Source organism: Pseudorasbora parva, chromosome 1 (genome assembly GCF_024679245.1).
Source record: "Pseudorasbora parva isolate DD20220531a chromosome 1, ASM2467924v1, whole genome shotgun sequence".
NCBI lineage: Eukaryota > Metazoa > Chordata > Actinopteri > Cypriniformes > Gobionidae > Pseudorasbora > Pseudorasbora parva.
The window spans coordinates 13,008,994-13,029,803 of record NC_090172.1 but is presented as its reverse complement, the minus strand read 5'-3'; the positions used below and the strand labels follow the sequence as shown (position 1 = coordinate 13,029,803).

At 37.3% G+C, this 20,810-nt stretch overlaps 1 protein-coding gene across 7 annotated transcripts in view; it reads right to left on the bottom strand.

The window, feature by feature from the left end:
* LOC137048043 (probable E3 ubiquitin-protein ligase HECTD4) overlaps nucleotides 1–20,415 on the bottom strand; it is a 128,087-nt gene extending 107,672 nt beyond the window's left edge. For 4 of the 7 annotated variants that reach the window (XM_067426058.1, XM_067426281.1, XM_067426205.1 and 1 more), the window contains exons 1-5: nucleotides 20,077–20,415; nucleotides 10,049–10,647; nucleotides 5,250–5,339; nucleotides 2,784–2,911; nucleotides 1,085–1,193 (exon numbers count right to left, since the gene is read on the bottom strand). In XM_067426058.1, coding sequence (XP_067282159.1) covers nucleotides 1,085–1,193; nucleotides 2,784–2,911; nucleotides 5,250–5,339; nucleotides 10,049–10,647; nucleotides 20,077–20,223 — 1,073 coding nt within the window. In that variant the 5' untranslated portion in view covers nucleotides 20,224–20,415. The remainder of the gene's footprint in view (nucleotides 1–1,084; nucleotides 1,194–2,783; nucleotides 2,912–5,249; nucleotides 5,340–10,048; nucleotides 10,648–20,076) is intronic. The other 3 variants (XM_067426132.1, XM_067426434.1, XM_067426501.1) reach the window with 1 other exon arrangement.
* Nucleotides 20,416–20,810: the final 395 nt, after the last annotated feature.

The window sequence follows — 20,810 nt, the reverse complement described above, 5'->3', positions numbered from 1 at the left end:
ATGGCAGACGTGTCATACAACCTATTGTAAGTCGATGTATCGTCACAAGAGTCTTAAAATATATTATGAAGGTTAAAAAGTTACATAGTGCTGCTTTGCGGCGGTGGTGTCGTTTTTTTCATTAAATATAAAATTATGACGGTTGTTAATGGCAACGCAAAGAATTGTGGGTTATCTCCAGCCACGAAGGATACACCTCATGCACGCTCCGAATTTCTGTGAAAGAAGGGCGCATTCAAAGGCATTTGGAAATATTGTCCTACTCACTTTTTTTAAATGAGAAGGCCTTATGATGTATGAAGCCTTCAAATGCGAACTCCGCAGGACGCACGCTTCCGAAATGAGACACAGCTAATGTTTTGAACGTTATGATTCAGTGTATCGATTCATGGTTCGGATCGCCAATGTCACAGGATTTTAGCAGTTTGGCGGTTTGGCACGCAATCCGAATCATGAATCAATACGCTGATTCATAACGTTCAAAACTTTGTTTTGAAATCGGCCCATCATTATACAAGTCGTTATTTAGTCTTTTTTTAAGCACAAAAACTATTCTCATCGCTTCATAAAACTATTGTAGAGCCACTGTAGTGAGATGGGCTTTGTAACGGCGTCTTTAGTGTCTTTATGGGTCTTGAGAGAGGAAATGACATTGGTGTCAATGAAGGCCTTTCTGAGCCATCGGATTTCAACAAAAATATCTTCATTTGTGTCTGAAGATGAACGGATGTCTTACGGGTGTCCAACGACATTAGGGAAAGTAATTAATGACAGATCTTTCATTTTTGGGTGAACTTTAAACTGATGGTATTACAACTTACGCCTCTTTATAAACATGGTTTCTTATTTTTTACATTTTGGTTGATATGTGTCCAATACAATTCTTCATGAGACTGAGGAAGTGCAACATTTAACTGAAAGTTAATAGACTGGAGGCTTTAAACGTCTAACAAATATAGTTGCTCGCAAAGCAGAAATGAGAAAGACAGCAGGACAAAGAGCACAATAGTAGCCCATAGGTTACTGGTACAAACAGTAAAGCAGGGTAGGAGGTTAAGTGGTTGTTCTTTAGTTTTAGAGTTACCTCAGTGTCCCATGCTGCCCTGAGCCCAGCTTGCTTAAGCCCTTTCCAAAAGAGTTTGTTGTGTAGAGATATAAACCATCTGTAGCCAGGCTGCGTCCCAGGTCTGTTTCTGAGAGAAAAATATGTTTTAGTGCCTTACTATTATGTTTAAATATTTACAAACTCCATTTTAACGATCACATTTTTATCAATTAAAAAGATGTCAGTTGAATTCATAAAACAATTTATTACATTTTAACAATAATAATAACCTATGAAAAGGTGGTAATCAAACAAAGTAAACCTATATTGTGCAGAACACAAATTAATGGATAAAACATTGTGATATTCTTTTTAAAAAAAAAGTGTTAAAGGGTTAGTTCACCCAAATATTAAATTTCTTTCATTAATGACTAACCCTAATGTCGTTCCACACCCGTAAGACCTCCGTTCATCCTCAGAACACAGTTTAAGATACTTTCGATTTAGTCCGAGGCCTTTCTGTCCTTTGAATGTAAGTGTATGCCCACTTGCTGTCCAGAAGGTAATGAAAACATCATCAAAGTAGTCCATATGTGACATCAGTTGGTTAGTTTGACTCTTTTGAAGCGTCAACAATACATTTTGGTCCAAAAATAACAAAAAATACAACTTTATTCAGCATTGATTTCTCTTCCATGTTCCTCAAATAAAGATTCAAACGGTCATGAATCATGATTCAGATTGCGTGTCAAACCACAAACATTGGCGATACGAATCATGAATCAATCTGCTGATTCACGACCGTTTGAATCTTTATTTGAGGTTTGAAAACAAATGCGGAAGAGAAGACGATGCTGAATAAAGTCGTATTTTTTGTTATTTTTGGACCAAAATGTATTGTCGACGCTTCAAAAGAGTCAAACTAACCAACTGATGTCACATATGGACTACTTTGATGATGTTTTAATTACCTTCTGGACGCGGACAGCAAGTGGGCATACACTTACATTCAAAGGACAGAAAGGCCTCGGACTAAATCTAAAATATCTTAAACTGTTCCGAGGATGAACAGAGGTCTTACGGGTGTGGAATGACATTGGGGTGAGTCATTAATGAAAGAAATTTCATTTTTGGGTGAACGAACCCCTTTAATAAACTATATTTTTATTGTTGTTCTTATTACTTGGGCTAAGTTCAGACTGCAGATAAATACTGTTGCTCACGTGACTCAGATCTCTTTTTGTCATGGCAGTGTTGAACAGCACAAACCTCTCCTCCAAAATGGAATCTGATCTTTTCAATTCTGATTTGTGCCAAATATGTGTACAAAAATACTTCCATCAATACGATCACAGTCTGAACAGTCATATCAGAATTCATGCGACTTTTACATCACTCTAGAGCAGCATTCGTCACAATTCTGCACACATGGGAGTCATTTCAAAGATTTTACATTCCTGAAGTTATCAAAAGAGTTGCGAAAGGACGATGCGTCAGAGCATATAAGTATTACAGTGACAGCTCTATATACAAGCAAAACATGAGGGCTTGTATCATAAATATTTAAAATCTCTGCTCTCTTTTTCCGCATCCGCATCCTCATATTTGTTTTGTTTTTTATATTGCCTGCGCATAAATTCGCTGGCTTCCGCTGCAGATCACACAATAAATAAATGTGCATCACTTACTCTAATGTCTTTGGTGTTTACGTCCATCATCATAGCCATCATAGACTCACCTTTACTCTCTGGTCCAGTGGCGCTGCTCTCTGGAGTGGGCAACATGTCCTCAAAACCCCATGACACACTGTGTTTCCCCCCTAGTAAACAGGAGGGTGAGCCTGGACCTCCCTCGAGAAGCAGCAGTCTGCAACAAAGTGAATTAAATTGAATATAAATCCTATATTTGTGAATGGTCTAAAAAGAGTTGTTGATATTTGACACAGTTGTCAACTACAAATGGAAGTCAAGATTTATTTTATGCATTAATTGGTGAATAATAATTCCCACCCTATTTATTCTGTGCCTGTTTAGAAGTTAAACATGAAATTTGATAGTTTGTTTAAAGGTTTAGTTTAGTTTAGTTCACCCAAAAATGAAAATTCTGTCATTAATTACTCACCCTCTTGTCATTCCAAAACAGCAAGACCTTTGTTCAACTTCACAACACATATTAAGATATTTTTGATGAAATCCGAGCTCTCAGGCCCCCTCCGTAGACAGCAATTTAAAGGTGGGGTAAGTGTTATTTCAAAACCGTTTTAGAAAAAGGACTCAGGCCGAGTGGAATAACAAACTTGTAGCCAATCAGCTGATAAGGGGCGTGTCTACTATTGACGGTGAGAAGAGAGACTCTGGGCATGTCATTATTCAACACACAAGTCACACATAACGGATATTAGCCGAGAACTAATATATGCTGGCTCTTGCTTGAATATGCTCGTGTGTCATGTTCACTTGTTTGTCCATTTGCGATCGTATTGTTGTCACTCACTTTAGCGATGATAAAGACCCGTTCATTTCCACACCATATGGAGCATCTAAATCTCCTCACTGTTTGTTTCAAGCATCAGCTCACACAATGTCTCCGACAGGTAAGATACTATACTCCTAATATATGTTTGTTTCTTCTTTTCATGATCTATATAACCCTAATCCGGTCATAATTGTAATATGTCGTTAGCTGGACTATCGAGCTTGTGTACTATAGAGTTGTTAATGAGAACGGTTTGTGTTTTTGTGATCGCTATAACTCTAATCTTGTCATAATTGTAATTTGTCGTTAGTTGGACTGTCGAGGCTCGTGTACTATCGAGTTGTTCATGAGAACTGTTTGTGTTTTGTGATCGCTATAACTCTAATCTGGTCATAATTGTAATATGTTGTCAGTTGGACTGTCAGCTTGTGTTCTATCGAGTTGTTCATGAGAACGGTTTGTGTTTTTGTGATGGAAGGGGACTTTTTCATTAAATATTCGACCTGGATTAGTTACACTCAGATTCTGCCACAGTCATTGCCTGGGTTATGTTTGTGTGGGGCGGAGCTATCAAAATAGAGCCAAGATCCTTTTTGGGGGTAGTGGCGTGTATGTTTTGGTGATTTGAAATATCAACAACGTTTCCAGATAGCACTTACCCCACCTTTAAGGCCCAGAAAGGTAGTAAAGAAGACATTGTTAAAATAGTCCATGTGTATGAAGAGACGAGAATACTTGTTGTGTGCAAAACACCTCAAAATAAAGACTTTTTTCAACCATCTCTTCTCATCTGTGTCAGTCTCCTAAGCTGTTAACATAGTAAGTGCAGTGCATCGCTTTCAAAGCTCTAGGTCAGAACGCCGGCTTACTATTGGCCGACACTGTTCACTTGAGCACCACAATGCATGCGTGTGATGCTGACGCAGGGGCTAGCTGATGCTGAGCCGCCATTCTGCAGTAAAACTCTGAAGTGCTGCACTGTATTTACAACGTTAACGGCATTGGAGACTGATTGGACACAGATGAGAATAATTGTTGAATAAAGTCTTCTTTTTTTTTGCAACAGAAAAGTACTCATCGCTTTATAAAATTAAGGTTGAACCGCTGTAGTCAAATAGACTATTTTAATGATATCTTTACTACCTTTTTGGGTCTTGAAAATGTTCATTAAATTGCTGTCTATAGAGGGGTCAGAGAGCTCTCGGATTTCATCAAAAATATCTCAATTTTGTGTTCCGATGATGAATGAAGGTCTTACAGGTTTGGAATGACATGAATGTAAGTAATTAATGACAATTGTCATTTTGGGTGAACTAATCCTTTAAAGTCCTCATGAAATCAAAACTGACCCTATTTACTTTGTTAGCACATATTACAGGTCTTAAGGTGAACAATTAATCAGTGCAAGTTAAAACTAAGAAATACATTTTTTTGCCGCAGTATTCTTAAATCAAAATCGGAAAAGTAACTTCCGCTCTAGAAACGCCATCACTTCTCAGATGATGGCAGTTTGACATTTTGGTTTTAAAATGCTTCACCACACCCCTCCAGCCGTTAGTCTGCTATGAGTGGAAGATGGAGAGGAGGAGCGCTGAAGTCAAACCCTGCCCTCTGTCCCAAACCCTGTTTCTTCATACATCACAGCACTGAAGAAAACTCACTCGCTACTTCCGGGTCACTGGGACTTTAATGCTGTATGTCTTACATATACTATTTGATGATATCTCACCTGTAGAGAACATCAGCCACTGGAAGTTGACCCAAGTCTGTCTGTTTCTGCAGCAGGTGGACAGTATGAATGAACGTTTTAAGAGAGCCCCTGTAAGAAGACACAATAGAAATGGTTTTGAGTTTCCTTGGTCTTTTTTTTTTGTTTTGTTTTTTGACTGATGTATGTAGTGATGAAATTAAGGGAGACTCTCCCCCAGACATATCAGATGAAAAGCGGCTGAAAGAGATACACTGAGACACTTTAGTACGAATTGTAAAGAGCAATGTGTCTCAGCTTACAACTCGTGATTGATTCGGAAACAGGGCCAAAAATACATTGAGAGTACCATACTTAGCAATTGGGGCAATTGTGCTGAGAGACAAAAAAAATTTAACAAACGTAAATCCCCATAATGTGCCCAGTTGAGTAATCACAGTACATCAAAACAATTGTCTTCTATAACACGTTTTCATAAATATTATGTTTCAATATGCAAATGATACTGCATACATTTCCGGATAAAGAAATCTGAACACTGGATAAAAGCCAGGTTCAAAATCCTTTTAAAAAGTGTTATTTTGTTCTCATACTAGAACTTAAAGAGGGGATTTTGGATACCTTTTTTATCACTCCATAAATCAAAAACTATCACCAACAGCCAGGAAAAAAGTCACCATGTCACCAACAAACCCACTGATAAAAGCTACAGAACATAAAAAGTAATACAACTGCAAAGTTTGTTGTAAGTTAAAGTACTGCTGAAGTAGAGATTTCTGACTCACTACATGAGAAAAAAAAGAAGAAAAAAAAAAAAAAAAATCACAGCCTTTAAAGATATGTATTGCAACTCTACAGACGCAAAGTGTTAGAAACACTAAAATATGCATTTCGGGTGTTTTCTTTCCACTAGTCATAAAAATAAGACATGTTATGGAAGCAAAATAGCCCAAAAAGTGCATGAAAAAAACATTATTTTTGCCTGTAGCGCCTTGCCTTGGCTTTAATCCACTCCTAATTTTTGACCTGATTTGAAGCAAAGACAATTAGACCCTAATATTTAACTTAAAGGGTTAGTTCACCCAAAAATGAAATTGATGTCATTAATGACTCACCCTAATGTCGTATCGTAAGACCTCCGTTCATCTTCGGAACACAATTTAAGATATTTTATATTTAGTCCGAGAGCATATGAAAGTCTATGCACACTATACTGTCCATGTCCAGAAAGGGAATAAAAACATCCTCAAAGTAGTCCATATGTCACATCAGTTGGTTAATTTGAATCTCTCGAAGCATCGAAAATACATTTGGTCCCAAAATAACAAAAACTATGACTTTATTCAGCATTGTCTTCTCTTCCCTGTTTGTTTTCAATCCTCAAATAAAGATTGAGATGGTTATGAATCAGCGTACTGATTCATGATTTGGATCGCGTGTCAAACTGCTGAAATCATGTGACATTGGCGATCTGAATCATAAATTATCGTTAAAGGGGGGGTGAAATGCTGTTTCATGCATACTGATCTTTTTACACTGTTAAAGACTTGGAATCCCATACTAAACATACACAAAGTTTCAAAAGTTAAGGTGGACGTTTGATGGGAGTATTTCTTATTTCTCAAAAATACTACTTCCGGTTAGTCATAAGTTTCGGCAAGTTTTTTGAGATCATGCGTCCCCTTTGACGTTAATGGGGGCGGAATTTCCTTGTATGGGCCTTACGGACAATTCTACCAGAAGCGCGTGAGAGAGAGAGAGGTAGAGAGCGAAAGTAACAGCCTACGCCCATCAAAGCGCTGGCTTGTAGGATGCGCTGAACAGGTGATGTGCACATAACAATGTCACCAAAAAAGTGCGTTTTTGGTTGCCAGACCAAGACAGTCCTGCACAGATTCCCCAAAAACCCCGCGTTAAGGCAACAGTGGATGTAATTTGCTTTTCCGGATCAGCAACTGAGTTGCGCGAATGTTTATATCTGTTCGCTGCATTTCGGTGCCGACTGTTTCATAAACAAGGCCCAGCTCGACACAGGATTTTCCGATCGCCTAATGCTGAAGGATGGAGCAGTCCCAACGTTAGAACCGCAGGCGGTGAGTGAGACTGCGTCAAATGTCTGTGTTTTTGCCTATGCTCATCAAGTAGCCCAAACATGATCACGTATAGTTAATTGATCAATGGAGCATGTGATGTGTAGTGCGTGTACATTTGTTTAGCTGGCCACTATATGTGTAACTTTATGTTTGTGTATTGTAAAAGCACTCCAAACAACAATACACAAAGAGGGGGGAAATATGTTGAACTAAATAAGCGCGCTTCTTCATTCAAATGCGCTACTATTCCGTGTCTTTCTATGTAAACACTAACTAGCCTGCCGTGCAAAACCAGTCCGCTTACTAACGTTACAATTGTCTACACAAACCACGCGTAAACACACACACACACGTGCACAACTGCACTTCCCACATGTACACCTTCAAAGACAAAAATACGACGATATAATTCAAGTATAAATATGTAAATAACACAAGTCGCTAAGCATATTATATAGTTAGTGTATAACTTGTACCACATAGAGACGTCCTGCTCTAGTCGTTTTTGCTGCTGCTCCTGTTCAACTGCAGCCTCTGGGTCTGATTCTGGATCATAGATGTATGGCTGTATCTGATTAAAAGCCATATTTTTATTTTGAATAAAGTTTTTTTCCCGCTGTTAGGGATGACGCACTCGACTCAACACAATAGCAGCAGCGAGCACACGTCATTATTTAGCTCCGCTCACACGACACGCCCCCACCCGCTCGGCTTTTTTCTGAAAGACTCAGAACAGCGCATCTTTCTTATATAATTATAAAAAAAATAAAGACTTTTCGGAGATATGCAGGATGCAATGCTACTCTATAGGTACTCAAGATTGACATGACACTGACTGAAACTGAGTGTTTCACCCCCCCTTTAACGTTAATCATTACTGTTTGAATCTTTATTTGAGGATTGAAAACAAACAGGGAAGAGAAGACAGTGCTTAATAAAGTTGTAGTTTTTGTGATTTTTGGACCAAAATGTATTTTCAAGAGATTCTAACTAACTAACTGATGTCACATATGGACTACTTTGATGTTGTTTTATTCCCTTTCTGGACATAGACAGTATAGTGTGTAGGGTTGGGCATCGTTTTGATTTGAACGATTCTGATTCCGATTCCGATTCTTACTTTCGATTCCGGTTCTTTTCGATTCTCGATTCCGATTCTTTGAGGGGTGGAGTCAAAACATGCCACATCGATATTCAATGCTATTTTCAATACCACAGGGGAAAAACGCTGCATATACTGTCAATTAGATATTTTTTATATATATATATTTTTTTGTCTGTCTTTTGAAAGTCTAGGCAATCAAAAATTTCTTCTGAAGAGATCACTTTATATGATAAAGCTTTTAAGCTTTTTCTCATATATAAACATTGATCAATTACTATTAAAATTATCTCACAAATATTTGTTAACTCAATGTATTTTTTACAATGGGGTAATTGTGTTGCAATAGTTTACACACAGCACAAGTAAGCTTGATTTTGAATGGTAAATTGAATAAACAAAGATACATATTACAAAACAGCACAAATAAATACAATAGAATAAAAGATATAAATGAAATAGACAGCTTTATTTTTTCAGGTAGGTCTAACATTCAGGTAAGAAACTGAATAAAAAAACGCATAGTGGCTAAATAAATTTAAAATAACATTGGATAATGTTTTTGCAAAAAATTAAATAGTTTCATATAAAACCATTAAAGTTACACACGTTGATCAGTCAAGAGCAGTGTGATCGTTTGTCTTTTTGTAGTTTGACTTTGAATAACAAATGACTGCTGTCCCTTTAAGAACTGCCGCACTCATGGATCCTGAACACTGTTCCTGTTACTCATTCTTCATTTCTTCCTGAATTGTTTAAGACTGTGTTTACATACTCTTCAAAATGTGCACTGAGAATTAGTTTGAGTGTATTTGACCAATAATAAGCTGGAAAAAGATGCAAATATTTGCACTTGTATGTCAGGGGCGGCTTTATTACGGTAGGCTATGTGTGTGTGTGCGCTTCAGATGTGAGCTTGAAATCTGCGGGGATTCGTAGAATTATGTGCAATCCCGCGCGAAATTCAGACCGATCACACACACTAACACGCTGTCGTAAGGAAAAGTCCAGCAGAACGCGCGTCCGTCGTGTTCAGAGGTTAACAGGCTGAGTGAGAATATGCGGCTGCGTGTCAACTCGCTGTCGGTCAGAGAGGAGAGATGCTGGGATCGATACTGTAGGCTGAGCAGGCTATCGTATCTTTTCAGATATTTCAGTATAGATATTTTTGACAACACTAGTTGCACTGTGCCGACCCAGGCTTTTAAAAGTGAAATAAATCCACACTTCAGGGCCGCTTACCGGGCTTCCATGGCTAAAAGAACAAGCGGGCGCGCAAGCACCGGAAATCAGGTGGCCATGGAAACCAAAACTTGCGCGTTTGGAACCGAAGATCGGAACCGAAAATAAATTTTCTAAACGATTCCAATGGAATCGTTATTTTTTAAACGGTTCCAAGTTAGAACCGGTTCTCGATGCCCAACCCTAATAGTGTGCATACACATGGATATGCTCTCGGACTAAATATAAAATATCTTAAACTGTGTTCCGATGATGAATGGAGGTCTTACAGGTGTGGAACAACATTAGGGTGAGTCATTTATGACAAATTTAATTTTTGGGTGAACTAACCCTTTAATAAACAATAATAAAAGCTTGAATAATAGCCATCATGCTGCACTCACCTTGCACACGCTAGAGCCACTAGAGCAGCAGCTGCGTTCTGTCTCTGCTGTTGGGTAAGCAGTGGCCTCGCCTGTGCCACAACTTCCGGCTCACTCCTCTCCTCCAGCCAGGAGCAAAGCAACCTCTCCAGGCCATTTAGGCAGTCTGCAGGCTCCTTGCCTAGGCTCAGTGGCTGGCAGTCACGCAGACACGCGAGCAAGACCTCAGCGGTGACGCCACAGAGTGCAGGGTCATGCCGCGTTTGTGACTGCAGTAGAGGAAAGACCAACAGGAGGCCGACCCGTGAGGTAAACGGTGCCTGATCGGTGCCGGTGGGCATCGGAGGGTGGTGAGGATGGTGGTGATGTTGAGGTTGCAAGAAGCCCTGCCGCTTAAGCAAGGCAAGCGTCTCCTCGTCAGCCCCTCCGCCGCTCCCGGGGATGACTCCTTCATGCTCCTGCTGCTCCTCCAGGGCCAGCTGTCGCTGTGCCCCCCACAGACCTCGCAGTGCATTGAGACGGTACTCCAAAAGTCTTGCGTAAGCGTTGCTCTGGTTTCCACAGACTGCTCGCAGGCGCTCGGCCAGCTCCACTGGGTTCTTAGTCTCGAATGTCAAGATCTGAAAAAAAACAAAGATTTTCATACTACCAGTAGTTGTTGAAGCTTATTTTGACCCAAGATGATCTTAACAAACAATATGAAACATGATGCCTGATGATGGTCCTGAGACTGAAACGTTGCTAATAAAAAGTTTTTCCTTTTGTTTGTTGAGATTTTTGGATATGGTTATCCTTCGTCCCACACACCATCTACTATCTACAGGTGTGCGATGGAAATTGTCTATTAATTGAACCAAGATGATCTAAAATTAGTTACTTGCTTCACTTCTCAGGGCTTGAAAATAAGGACTGCCTGATAGCCTGGGGCCATAGCGAAAGACACTTGGGCCGTTGACAGAACCGTCACTTGCCTGATCGGACCAGTGCTGCATTGACACAGAAGTTGATCATTTGAAATGTTGTTGCCCTGTGTACTTAAATTGTGTTCTTATTTAATTACTTTCACAATATTTAAAATGTATACGAGTTAGGCTAGTAAATGTTGGTGTCATTACCTTATTTATTAAGGTTACACAGACAAAAAAAAAAAAACTAAAACAATAACTAGGCCTATTTTATTTTTATTGTGGTGGGAGCAATGAAAAACACCTGCTGCTATCAAATTGGACCCCAACTACTGTATCTAACAGGTAATTATACACTATACACTATATATACCACTATAACTCTAATAATAAATCTGCTGAGTGTGTGGACAGGTAGAAAAAAAAAAACACACAGTGAGTGGTTCCACCATTTAGTAAAGACACTGGCTTAAGATTCAAGAACCTTTAGTACACACTTTCTTCAAGATGGACATCACTGAAAGTAATGAGTCATACGTTTCTGCTGTTACTGGATAAACATCTGACTCATTACTTTCAGTAATGTGCACCACAAACCTGAGCTGCATAATTAATAGTGATCCCGATTTCTGCTTCTTCCGAATTTGTTAAAAAAAAAAAAAATTGATACATTGTGTAGACATTTTTCAGCAACACATTTCTTGTCTATGTTCTTACATCATGTTTATGCTACATATAGGAACATTGCACGTCATATCACCCTTTCTGATCTTGTAGTTTGCATTTTGTTCCATACATCAAACTTCAAACTCATCAATGCTGTTCCTGAAGTGAACTTTTGGCCATATGGTGATAATATTTGCTGCTGGTGCTATCTGTGTGTTAGTGTAGGTTTAGTGCCATCACCAACCCTAAAATTTACATAAACCCCGCCCCCGAGAACACCCAAAAAAGGCCATGTTGAGAAGAGGAAGAGTTAGTAGTGTTGTTTAGCCTAGAAATCTTAGACACACCCTAGCGGTAGCAAATCTTATCTGCCGCGAGTATCGTCTAGCAACTCTCAATACACGTCTGAGCCAAGCGGCAACCTCCCGCAATCTCTCTTGAAGCTAATACGGAAGAAATGTAAACTGCAATTTATTGACTGGCCACTAGGGACAGGCTCCAAAAGGGAGCAGAATCTCATTGAGCCCCATGTTAAAATTCCCAACTTTACCGCAGAAAAAAACATGTTTACAGCCTGGTACAAATAGTGTTTTTTGGTGTATATGGCTAATTTTGACCTTCATGACAACTGTGAGGGGGGTGAATTTTTTTTTTATAACTACTTCGCTTACGTTATATAAAGCCTTAAAGTTCTGCATAATTAAGGGCGTGGTTACTTTGAGTGGCAGGTGGATAGCCATTTATCCGCCGTCTATAGTCATTGCGTCACCTAAGCACCACCCACATCAATAACAACAAGTGCTGTTGCCATGCCGTTAAAACGCTAAACCTTCCTTAACATTATAATTTAAATACAGCTCTCTGTGCTGCACATTATACGGAGGACAGCAGTTCCCACTTTAAAAGCAGAAGCTGTTGTTTATGGGCAACAACCTGTGTTTTATTCTTTGCTGATGTGTTTTCAACGAATAGTTTCTATCGTTATTTTTATGTTGTAGCAAGGATGTAAACAAAAGAAAGCACTGTTTGACTCCGCTAGCCAGTTACCTAACTGAACAAACCTACAATTAAAAACCTAATTAAAATTTACTGACAAACCTACAAAAGTTATTTTTAATCCCACTAGAGAACTTCGAATGTTGGTGTTCGATGGCGTTTAAAGGTGTATGACGGACTGATCTAAAACACTTTTGTCCAAATTTGTTTAAACTTTCTGTCAATATGTCAAAAAATGTCAATACATAATTAAAATGTAAGTACTCTGAAAAGGAGAGTAAAAACCGAGTGACTCTATACTTTTTAATCTGCAATAAACACCGCTCATTATTTTTGTTTGGGACGAAACATGGCTTGGGCGACTGTCACTCACTCTCGCTACCATGGCGACCACCGCTTTCGCTACAGGATCTGCCCTCATGCGCCCACTCGTTTGATTTGAGCAGTTCAAGAGGCAAGAAACCGAGGCAAAATAAAGGCAGAGAAAGAGCATTCAAAATTCACAGTGCAGGGTTTTACAGTCAGCGAAGGCAAACAATGCAAAAAAGGAAGACAGTACGAGAAAAGGCAATGCACAGAAAGTCTTTGGATAAACAAAGAAATCAAACGTGAGTAAATATCTGCGTGGCATTTCAGCGATGGTGAGAACTGAGGGACCTGAAAAACGACTCATTGCTGGCTGTATTTCTGCTGGTAATCTTTCATTTTGATTAAAAAAAAATTGGTTTATGTTTTAATGAAGCATGTATCAAGAGCACATGAAGCCTGATATAGCTAACATACCATTACTTAGCATAAAGTTACAATATTATACACTTAGCCATTAGTACAGATGATAAATACTAAATATGCTTAGCTCGAGTTGATCGCTGTTGTGTTGAATTTCGGAAAATTCAACTTTAGATAACAAAATGCATGTGTAAAAGCTAGTACACCACATCCAGGAACTTCTTTTAGAACTAAGTTAGCTTTAGCTACTACTAATCAACAATGCTTTCATCATGGAAACTCTTACATGCAAAACACAGAATATGTTATGAATCTTACACGAAATTCATCTTCATTACAGTATAACTGATGTTATTGGAAAAACATGATGCTACCCATTTTTTCTTTGCCTTATAGATATATCTAGCTCGTTACCAAATCAAACAAAAATATATTTTAAACTTTACCAGTACCGGTATTCTAGCTTGATAGTGAGTACAAAAAAACATCTTAATTGTTTATATTCATTCTGATAAAGTTCGATTTTTTATTAAATGTGATTCTGACATGATGTTACTACATGCACACCGCTCGTCTGAGGTAAATAATGTGTCTTCCAGCTGAGCGGTCGTCTTAGCGCGTTCATGTACTTTGGGGGCGTGGCTTTGGAAAGAGCCCAGAAGGGAGAAGGTGGAGTGAATGGAAATAATGAGCTGTCTGAACAGTCGTGAGAGGCCTACAGACACTCAATTTTTATACTTTCTTTTTCAGAGTACTTACATTTTAATTATGTATTAATATATAAAGAAAGTTTAAACAAGTTTGGAAAAAAAAAGTTTTTTAACCAATTTCTACCTACCCTACCTTTAAGTGATCAGTGTAAATACAGGCACGCTAAACATGGTTCTGTTTTTGATATATGGCCACTGGGGCTGCACAATTAATCAAATTTTTAATCACGATTATGATTATGGATGCTACGATTATGTAATCGTTCAAAGCCACGATTACCCCCCAAAAAAATAATAATAAAAAAATAAAATTATATATATATATATATATATATATATATATATATATATATATATATATATATATATATTATTCCATGTGCTTGGATGTTACGTTGTGTCAGCAGTATGCTGAATGGTCGAATGCACGCAAAATAGCACAGACACCTTGCATACAGCCTATATGTTGTTTCGTTTACACAAATGAAGATGTTTGTTATAAAAGCTGCGATATCTATCCCTCCATTTAAGTTCATTGCCAGTGCCGCGGGGCGCGGGCATCATAAAGTATTGACGCTTAGGGCATTAAGACGGCCAGCGACGGGACTGTCCATTCCTCTCAAACTTTGGATAAAAAAGATCCAATAAATGTCATAAAAGCATTGTAAAAATAACTAATCAAGTGTCTAATCCAAATCCAAGTCCTCTAAAGAGACACAATGGCTTTATCTGATGACCAGATATTACCATGACTCGCATACAGGCTAGTAAACATGGAAGTTCAATGATTGCGAGACACGCGAAAACAACATGAGAGTGAGTACATCAGTGTTCAAGTGAATAATCGACAATTATTTTTGTCATAATCGTGCAGCCCTAATGGCCACTGTAATAAATCCATGATTAGTCTTCGTAATGGTCATCGTTCTGGTGACAGATATTTAGCTACACCCATTGTATAAAGACAAAACTAACGGTGCTATACAGTAAGTAGCGATCACTATAGGTCCAGTCTGTAATCAAATAATCACTTGTAGAACTGTAGTATAATTTTTTAGAACGATTATATGAAAAGGCTACAATGCAATCAAGTATTCTACAGTACTAAAGCATTAATAAGGCTAAAACCTTATATCAAAAGCTATCATAAACAGTTATAGCATTTACAAATAACAGCGTATCTACAAAGTATGATATACAAAAAAACATCCAATTCTGAAACGTCCTATAACAGATGTTTTTGAGCAGGTTTTGCTCAATCCTCTTCACTAATATTCTCTGGTTCTGATTTGGGCTCATTATGATTGCCATTGTTTATTACAGTACACCTGAGGATATGCAACTACCCGTAATGGTAAGGCGTGTGACGTTTCCGGACAACGTGCACTAGGCGGTTTAGCGTATCACAACACACTGGGACAGCTAACCAACCTGATCCTATTTTTTTACGGTCTATGATCTGATCCCATTGGGCATTTCTGAGGGAGGGACTTCATAGAACCAGGAAGCTATCCAGCCGTTTTTACAAGAAGGGACACAGCTGTGTAGAATAAAGGTAAAGTTTGAATAATGTGTGTGTTTTTTAAAAGAAGCATGAACCCATGTTACAGTACACCTAATAAACACAACCAAGCCTTCGAAAAATAAGCTGATCAACCATCCCTTTAAAATTGGCATTCAACAAAATGGATGTGATCAAAATAAAGGCAGAAAACAGACTGGAAGTGCACAATGGCAATTGTATGGCAAACACTGAAACAACAAGATGGCAACTAACAAAAGGTAAAACAACCAGATGGATCTAAAAGAATACATGGGGTTCTGTGTTTCTCAGATGGGTACAGCCTGTGTTGGAGTGCTTTGTAGTCTCGCTGTTTTAAAATTAACCTGTGTAGCAGGAAAATCCCCCTTCCAAAATTACAAATGTAATAGATAAGTTGCTGAGTTGTAACGGTGGAAGGGCATTTTTGACACATTGCAGAAACACTGATCTATATAATATCATACAATATATAATTAGTGAGCACGGAGCAGAAAACTGTAGCAAATGGTATTTACCACTAAACGTTCAGTTTGCTTCACATTGTGTTACCATGGCATGGATAACTGAATTTTTGAAGAAAAGAGAAAAAGATTATTTTGAAATGAAAATGTATTGGTTTAGCACTTATTGAGAAGTAAACTGTTAAAGCTGCTGTCCGTAACTTTTTTTTGTGTTCAATATTTACAAATATTATACAATGAGTCAATGACAATGAACATGAATCCATTTGCCAAACCATGTTTTTGTCTTACACTGAATCATTATGGTACACTTATAATAAGTGTTTATATTGGGACTATTTCCGACCGGTCTGGTACAGACCTGCCAACCCTGAAGAAATTTGATGAGTACTACCACTCCCCACGCAGGCCCCCAGCGCGCACCGACAACCCACCGCCAATGTGCGCTTCACCGTTGCCCACCCGCCAGTGAGAAATCTATGATACCTCATCTATGATAAATCTATGAACTCCATGATACATAATATGCACATAATATACTTTCACCAATTAAGATTTATTAGTTACTCCATAACCAAATACAAGTAGACCATAAATGTTATACAATTACTGCAATAACTCCCAGCATCGAATTGAAAACAAACCTTGCATCACAGCCCATTCCATCGTGTTCATGATATTATATAATATTATTATTAATAATATTCTAGAAAGGCTGATGAAGGTGAATCATCATACAAAAATAGAACCAGACAGCCTAAACACAAATAGCAAGACAAAATAACATCTAGCATTCATGCACAAACTATTCACTATAGCACTAGCAAAAGTGTTTGTTTTCCATTAGATGGCAGCAATCTTCCACTAAACTATGGCACATTTCATATTTTCACTATGAAAACTGAGAAAAGTAGATTTTCTTTTATTTGAATTTGACATAAAAATGTTGCTATTATATACAGTAAATACTGTTACTAATTTAACATGTAAATTTAATGTATTATTTAATCAAATTAAATATGAATTTAAATTAATAAATTAATTTAATTTAACACAACTACACACCTGTAGAGTAAAAACATTAATAAAATATTTACTGATATGTTTTTAAATAAAACTCCCATTTTTTGACAGTTGATCCTTCTTGCAATCGTGGCCTAATGCAATTGACTATGGCCTACAGTAAACCTTTAAATAAGAGTTATTGAACTGTTTACACTGTCATATAAAAAAAAAAAGAGCCTGTACTTCACAGGAAATAAAAATGAACGCGAAAAACCTGACTACCTCACCAAAGCATGAGCTATTGGCTAACATTGTATCCCCAGAATATCAGCAGTAAACTCCGTCTCCGATCGGCGCACAGGGACCAAAATAAATAAATAGCCTAAATAAAACACACATCAGCAAACCTGACCTTACCTGAATAGGCTACTGTACAATTTTATCATTGTAATAAAAAATGTAATTTGGCACAATTTCAACATGGTGTTATTTAGCCCACTGCTAATTAATGCATATTGCAAAAAGAAAGAAAGCTTGACTAAAATAAGTCATTGACATTATAGGCTATTTAACTCTACGCCTTGTCATGTCATGTTCGCTGCAAGTCCACCACACAACAGTGCAACGTGCATGTTCACATTTTATATTATATTATATTATATTTTATTATATATATATATATATATATATATATATATATATATATATATATATATATATATATATATATATATATATATATATATATATATATATATATATATATATATATATAGTAAAATAAGAGTCCCGGTGGGCTTTTTTATTACATAAAAGTCATGCAGTTTCCACCTTGGCTATTATTTGGTTATACAAACTGTATGTCCCATTACAGAAAGTAAAGACTTAAAATGTAATTTGATGCATATTATTAAATAAATAGATTTTAATAGAATCTTTAATTTTAATCTGTATTATTATAGCTAACAAAAAACATTAAAAACTATTTAAACAGGATTCAAAATAATAAACTTTTTGGTATAAAATATTAAAAATAAAGTAATTGTGCCATATTACTGTTATTTTAGTATCACTGATAGTAAAATGTTTTTGTTAATATTTTGAATTCAATATATTTCTGCTTTCATTCACTTTAGGGGCACAACTAACTATTTCTGCATCGTGTGTGTGTATATATATATTATATATATCCCCATATATATATATATATCCCCATATATATATATATATATATATATATATATATATATATATATATATATATATATATATATATATATATATATAATGTTATTTGCACCCCTAAAGTTTCTAAGTTCTCCAAACACAGGTGCTCCTTGGGGGAAAAAAGTAAGAGTCAAGTCCTGCTATTGGAAAAGTAGTGCAGTGGAATGGATAAAGGCGTTCTGCTGTGAATGGCACTAGGTAAATCAGAATGGCCACTCACACTAGGTGCGTCCCAGTTTGCCATTTATGATAATAATTATAATTTATTTTATGCCATTTTCTAGTATAAAAAAAAGTGTAGTGTGCTTTCTTCACACTGAAAATTCACACAAAGAAATTAATTACATTTAATTAACCCAAAAAAATGTTTTTTAAATCATGCACTCAACTGTTGCAGGTTTTTTTTTGTGGCATTTTGTAGAACAAAATAAAATGAATGTATAAAATTTTATAAAAATGTATAAATAAATAAAATAATACAATTGAGAAATATATATATTTGCTTTGATTAAAATAAAAAAGGTCAATAAGTGAGTAAATAAATAATACATATAACAGTACAGTACTATAGTGATTACGGAAACTTTTAATAATGTAACTTTCCAAATAGTATTTTAAACATATTTACAATTTTCAAAGTATAAAGTGGGTCTCCTCAAATAAACTGTATAGCTGCTATTATTACAGGGTCTTAAGGAAGATCATAGTTGGGGGGCTGTGGGATCTACTAGATTTAAGACCCCTGCAGCACAGCGCAGTGTAAGTGCATATAAGTGCATAGTTCACAGTGCGTCATTTGATACACAACTAGTGACTCAAATTACAATTACACCGTCTCCAATATATGATACATACATGATTTACAAAATATGATACGGAGGCCGAGGTTTTATTTAATAAGATCATCTTTGCCCAGACAAATCCACAACAAATAGTAAGCCATTTTGGTATCCTTGTTTTCTGTATACTATTTGGGACGTACTAATTCTAATCTCGGATACTACTTAGGGTGGATAGTATACGAATTGGGAACAACGCCCTTTAGCCGTGACTAAACGGGTATAATCGAAATTTAACAAGGCTATTCGTATCGGTGTTGTATTACTTTAATAAATTACTTATGGTGGAAATGACATTGGTCAGGAGTCAGGACAACACTTGTGTTAGTGAGCAACAATATATGTTAGGAGAAATCCCCTATCGTATAGGTTGCATTTTTTGCAAGAATTGTGCAAGTATTTTGACGTCCTGCGTTAGAATTGCAACATGAATCCTACGGACAGGTCAATAGCTGCCTGCCACACGCCAGTGAGAGATTCAACTCCTCCTACTAGCCTGTCGAAGCTATGCTAACGCGTCAAACATCGGAGACGAGCAAGAACTGTGAACCTGTCATTATGTACGGCACTGAAATGTGCAATAACAACCTCAAGGCAGGGTTAACAAGCTTCATTAACACCACCGTATATCGATTGACCGCACACATCTACGTTTAGCAATACTATCTGATAACATTAACGTTACTTCTCACATAACGGGTTTGAAAACAGACCATGTATGTTTACACGAACTAACATCTATAGAATGCCAAGATTAACGATTTAACACTTGTTAAAACCAGTGCGTGCTTCATTTACTTGAGGAAATGCAACAACACCATCTTATTATTAGCATGCTGCTATCTGACAAGCCTGTTTTGGCCGAACATGACCCAGCCGAGTTAGTTAACTTTAGTGTTAAGCTAATCAAGTTGACTTCTAACAACATAGAGATTCGTCTGAATGAAACAAATACAATAAATGCACACCTCCTGCTCGGATTCCCCTTGTTCAGACACTCCGATTTCACTGGGCAGCTCTGCCAGGTCCGTGACCCGAATTAGTCCATCGTGAAGGAAAATAGTCTCTTCCTTCACTGACAGCCACTGGGAAGAATCCACAGCACCTGATCCCATCTCTTTCTCCTCCGAGGAAAAATGCAATGTGGTCAAACATCAAATTCAACGTACGACGGGATCAGATTCAGCTTGAGCCGGCGACAGATATCCTGCATCATCACTGAGCGCGCGATCACGGTGTACGACGCCCATGCGAGGCCTGGCTTGAACGCTGCAGATCGATTCGCCAGCTCAATAGCCTCCTGTATTATCGGAAAGGTGGGCGTGACACAGGCATAAATTTCGCTGTTTATAAAAAAAACTTCAGACGATTGCGCAGTTCTGCATTCAGTGCATTGATATTCGCGTATAACTAATTATCCAAAAGAATCATTGGCGCTTCAGTCGCATTTATAAGTCTTTTCCAGTTGTAAACCAGACACCGCACCACAAACAGTTCAGTTTGAGTATAAGAGAAACATTGTATTTCAACCTACCTTCAATTGATAAATTATTTAAAATTATTATTATTATTATTTAAATACAGACGCTGGATCAGAGGTTTGGATGTGTTCCTCTCTGTTAAAGTCACCATGAAATAAAAACTGCCCTTTTTTATGGAATATTGTGTAACAGGTACCTGTTACACAATATTCCATAAAAAA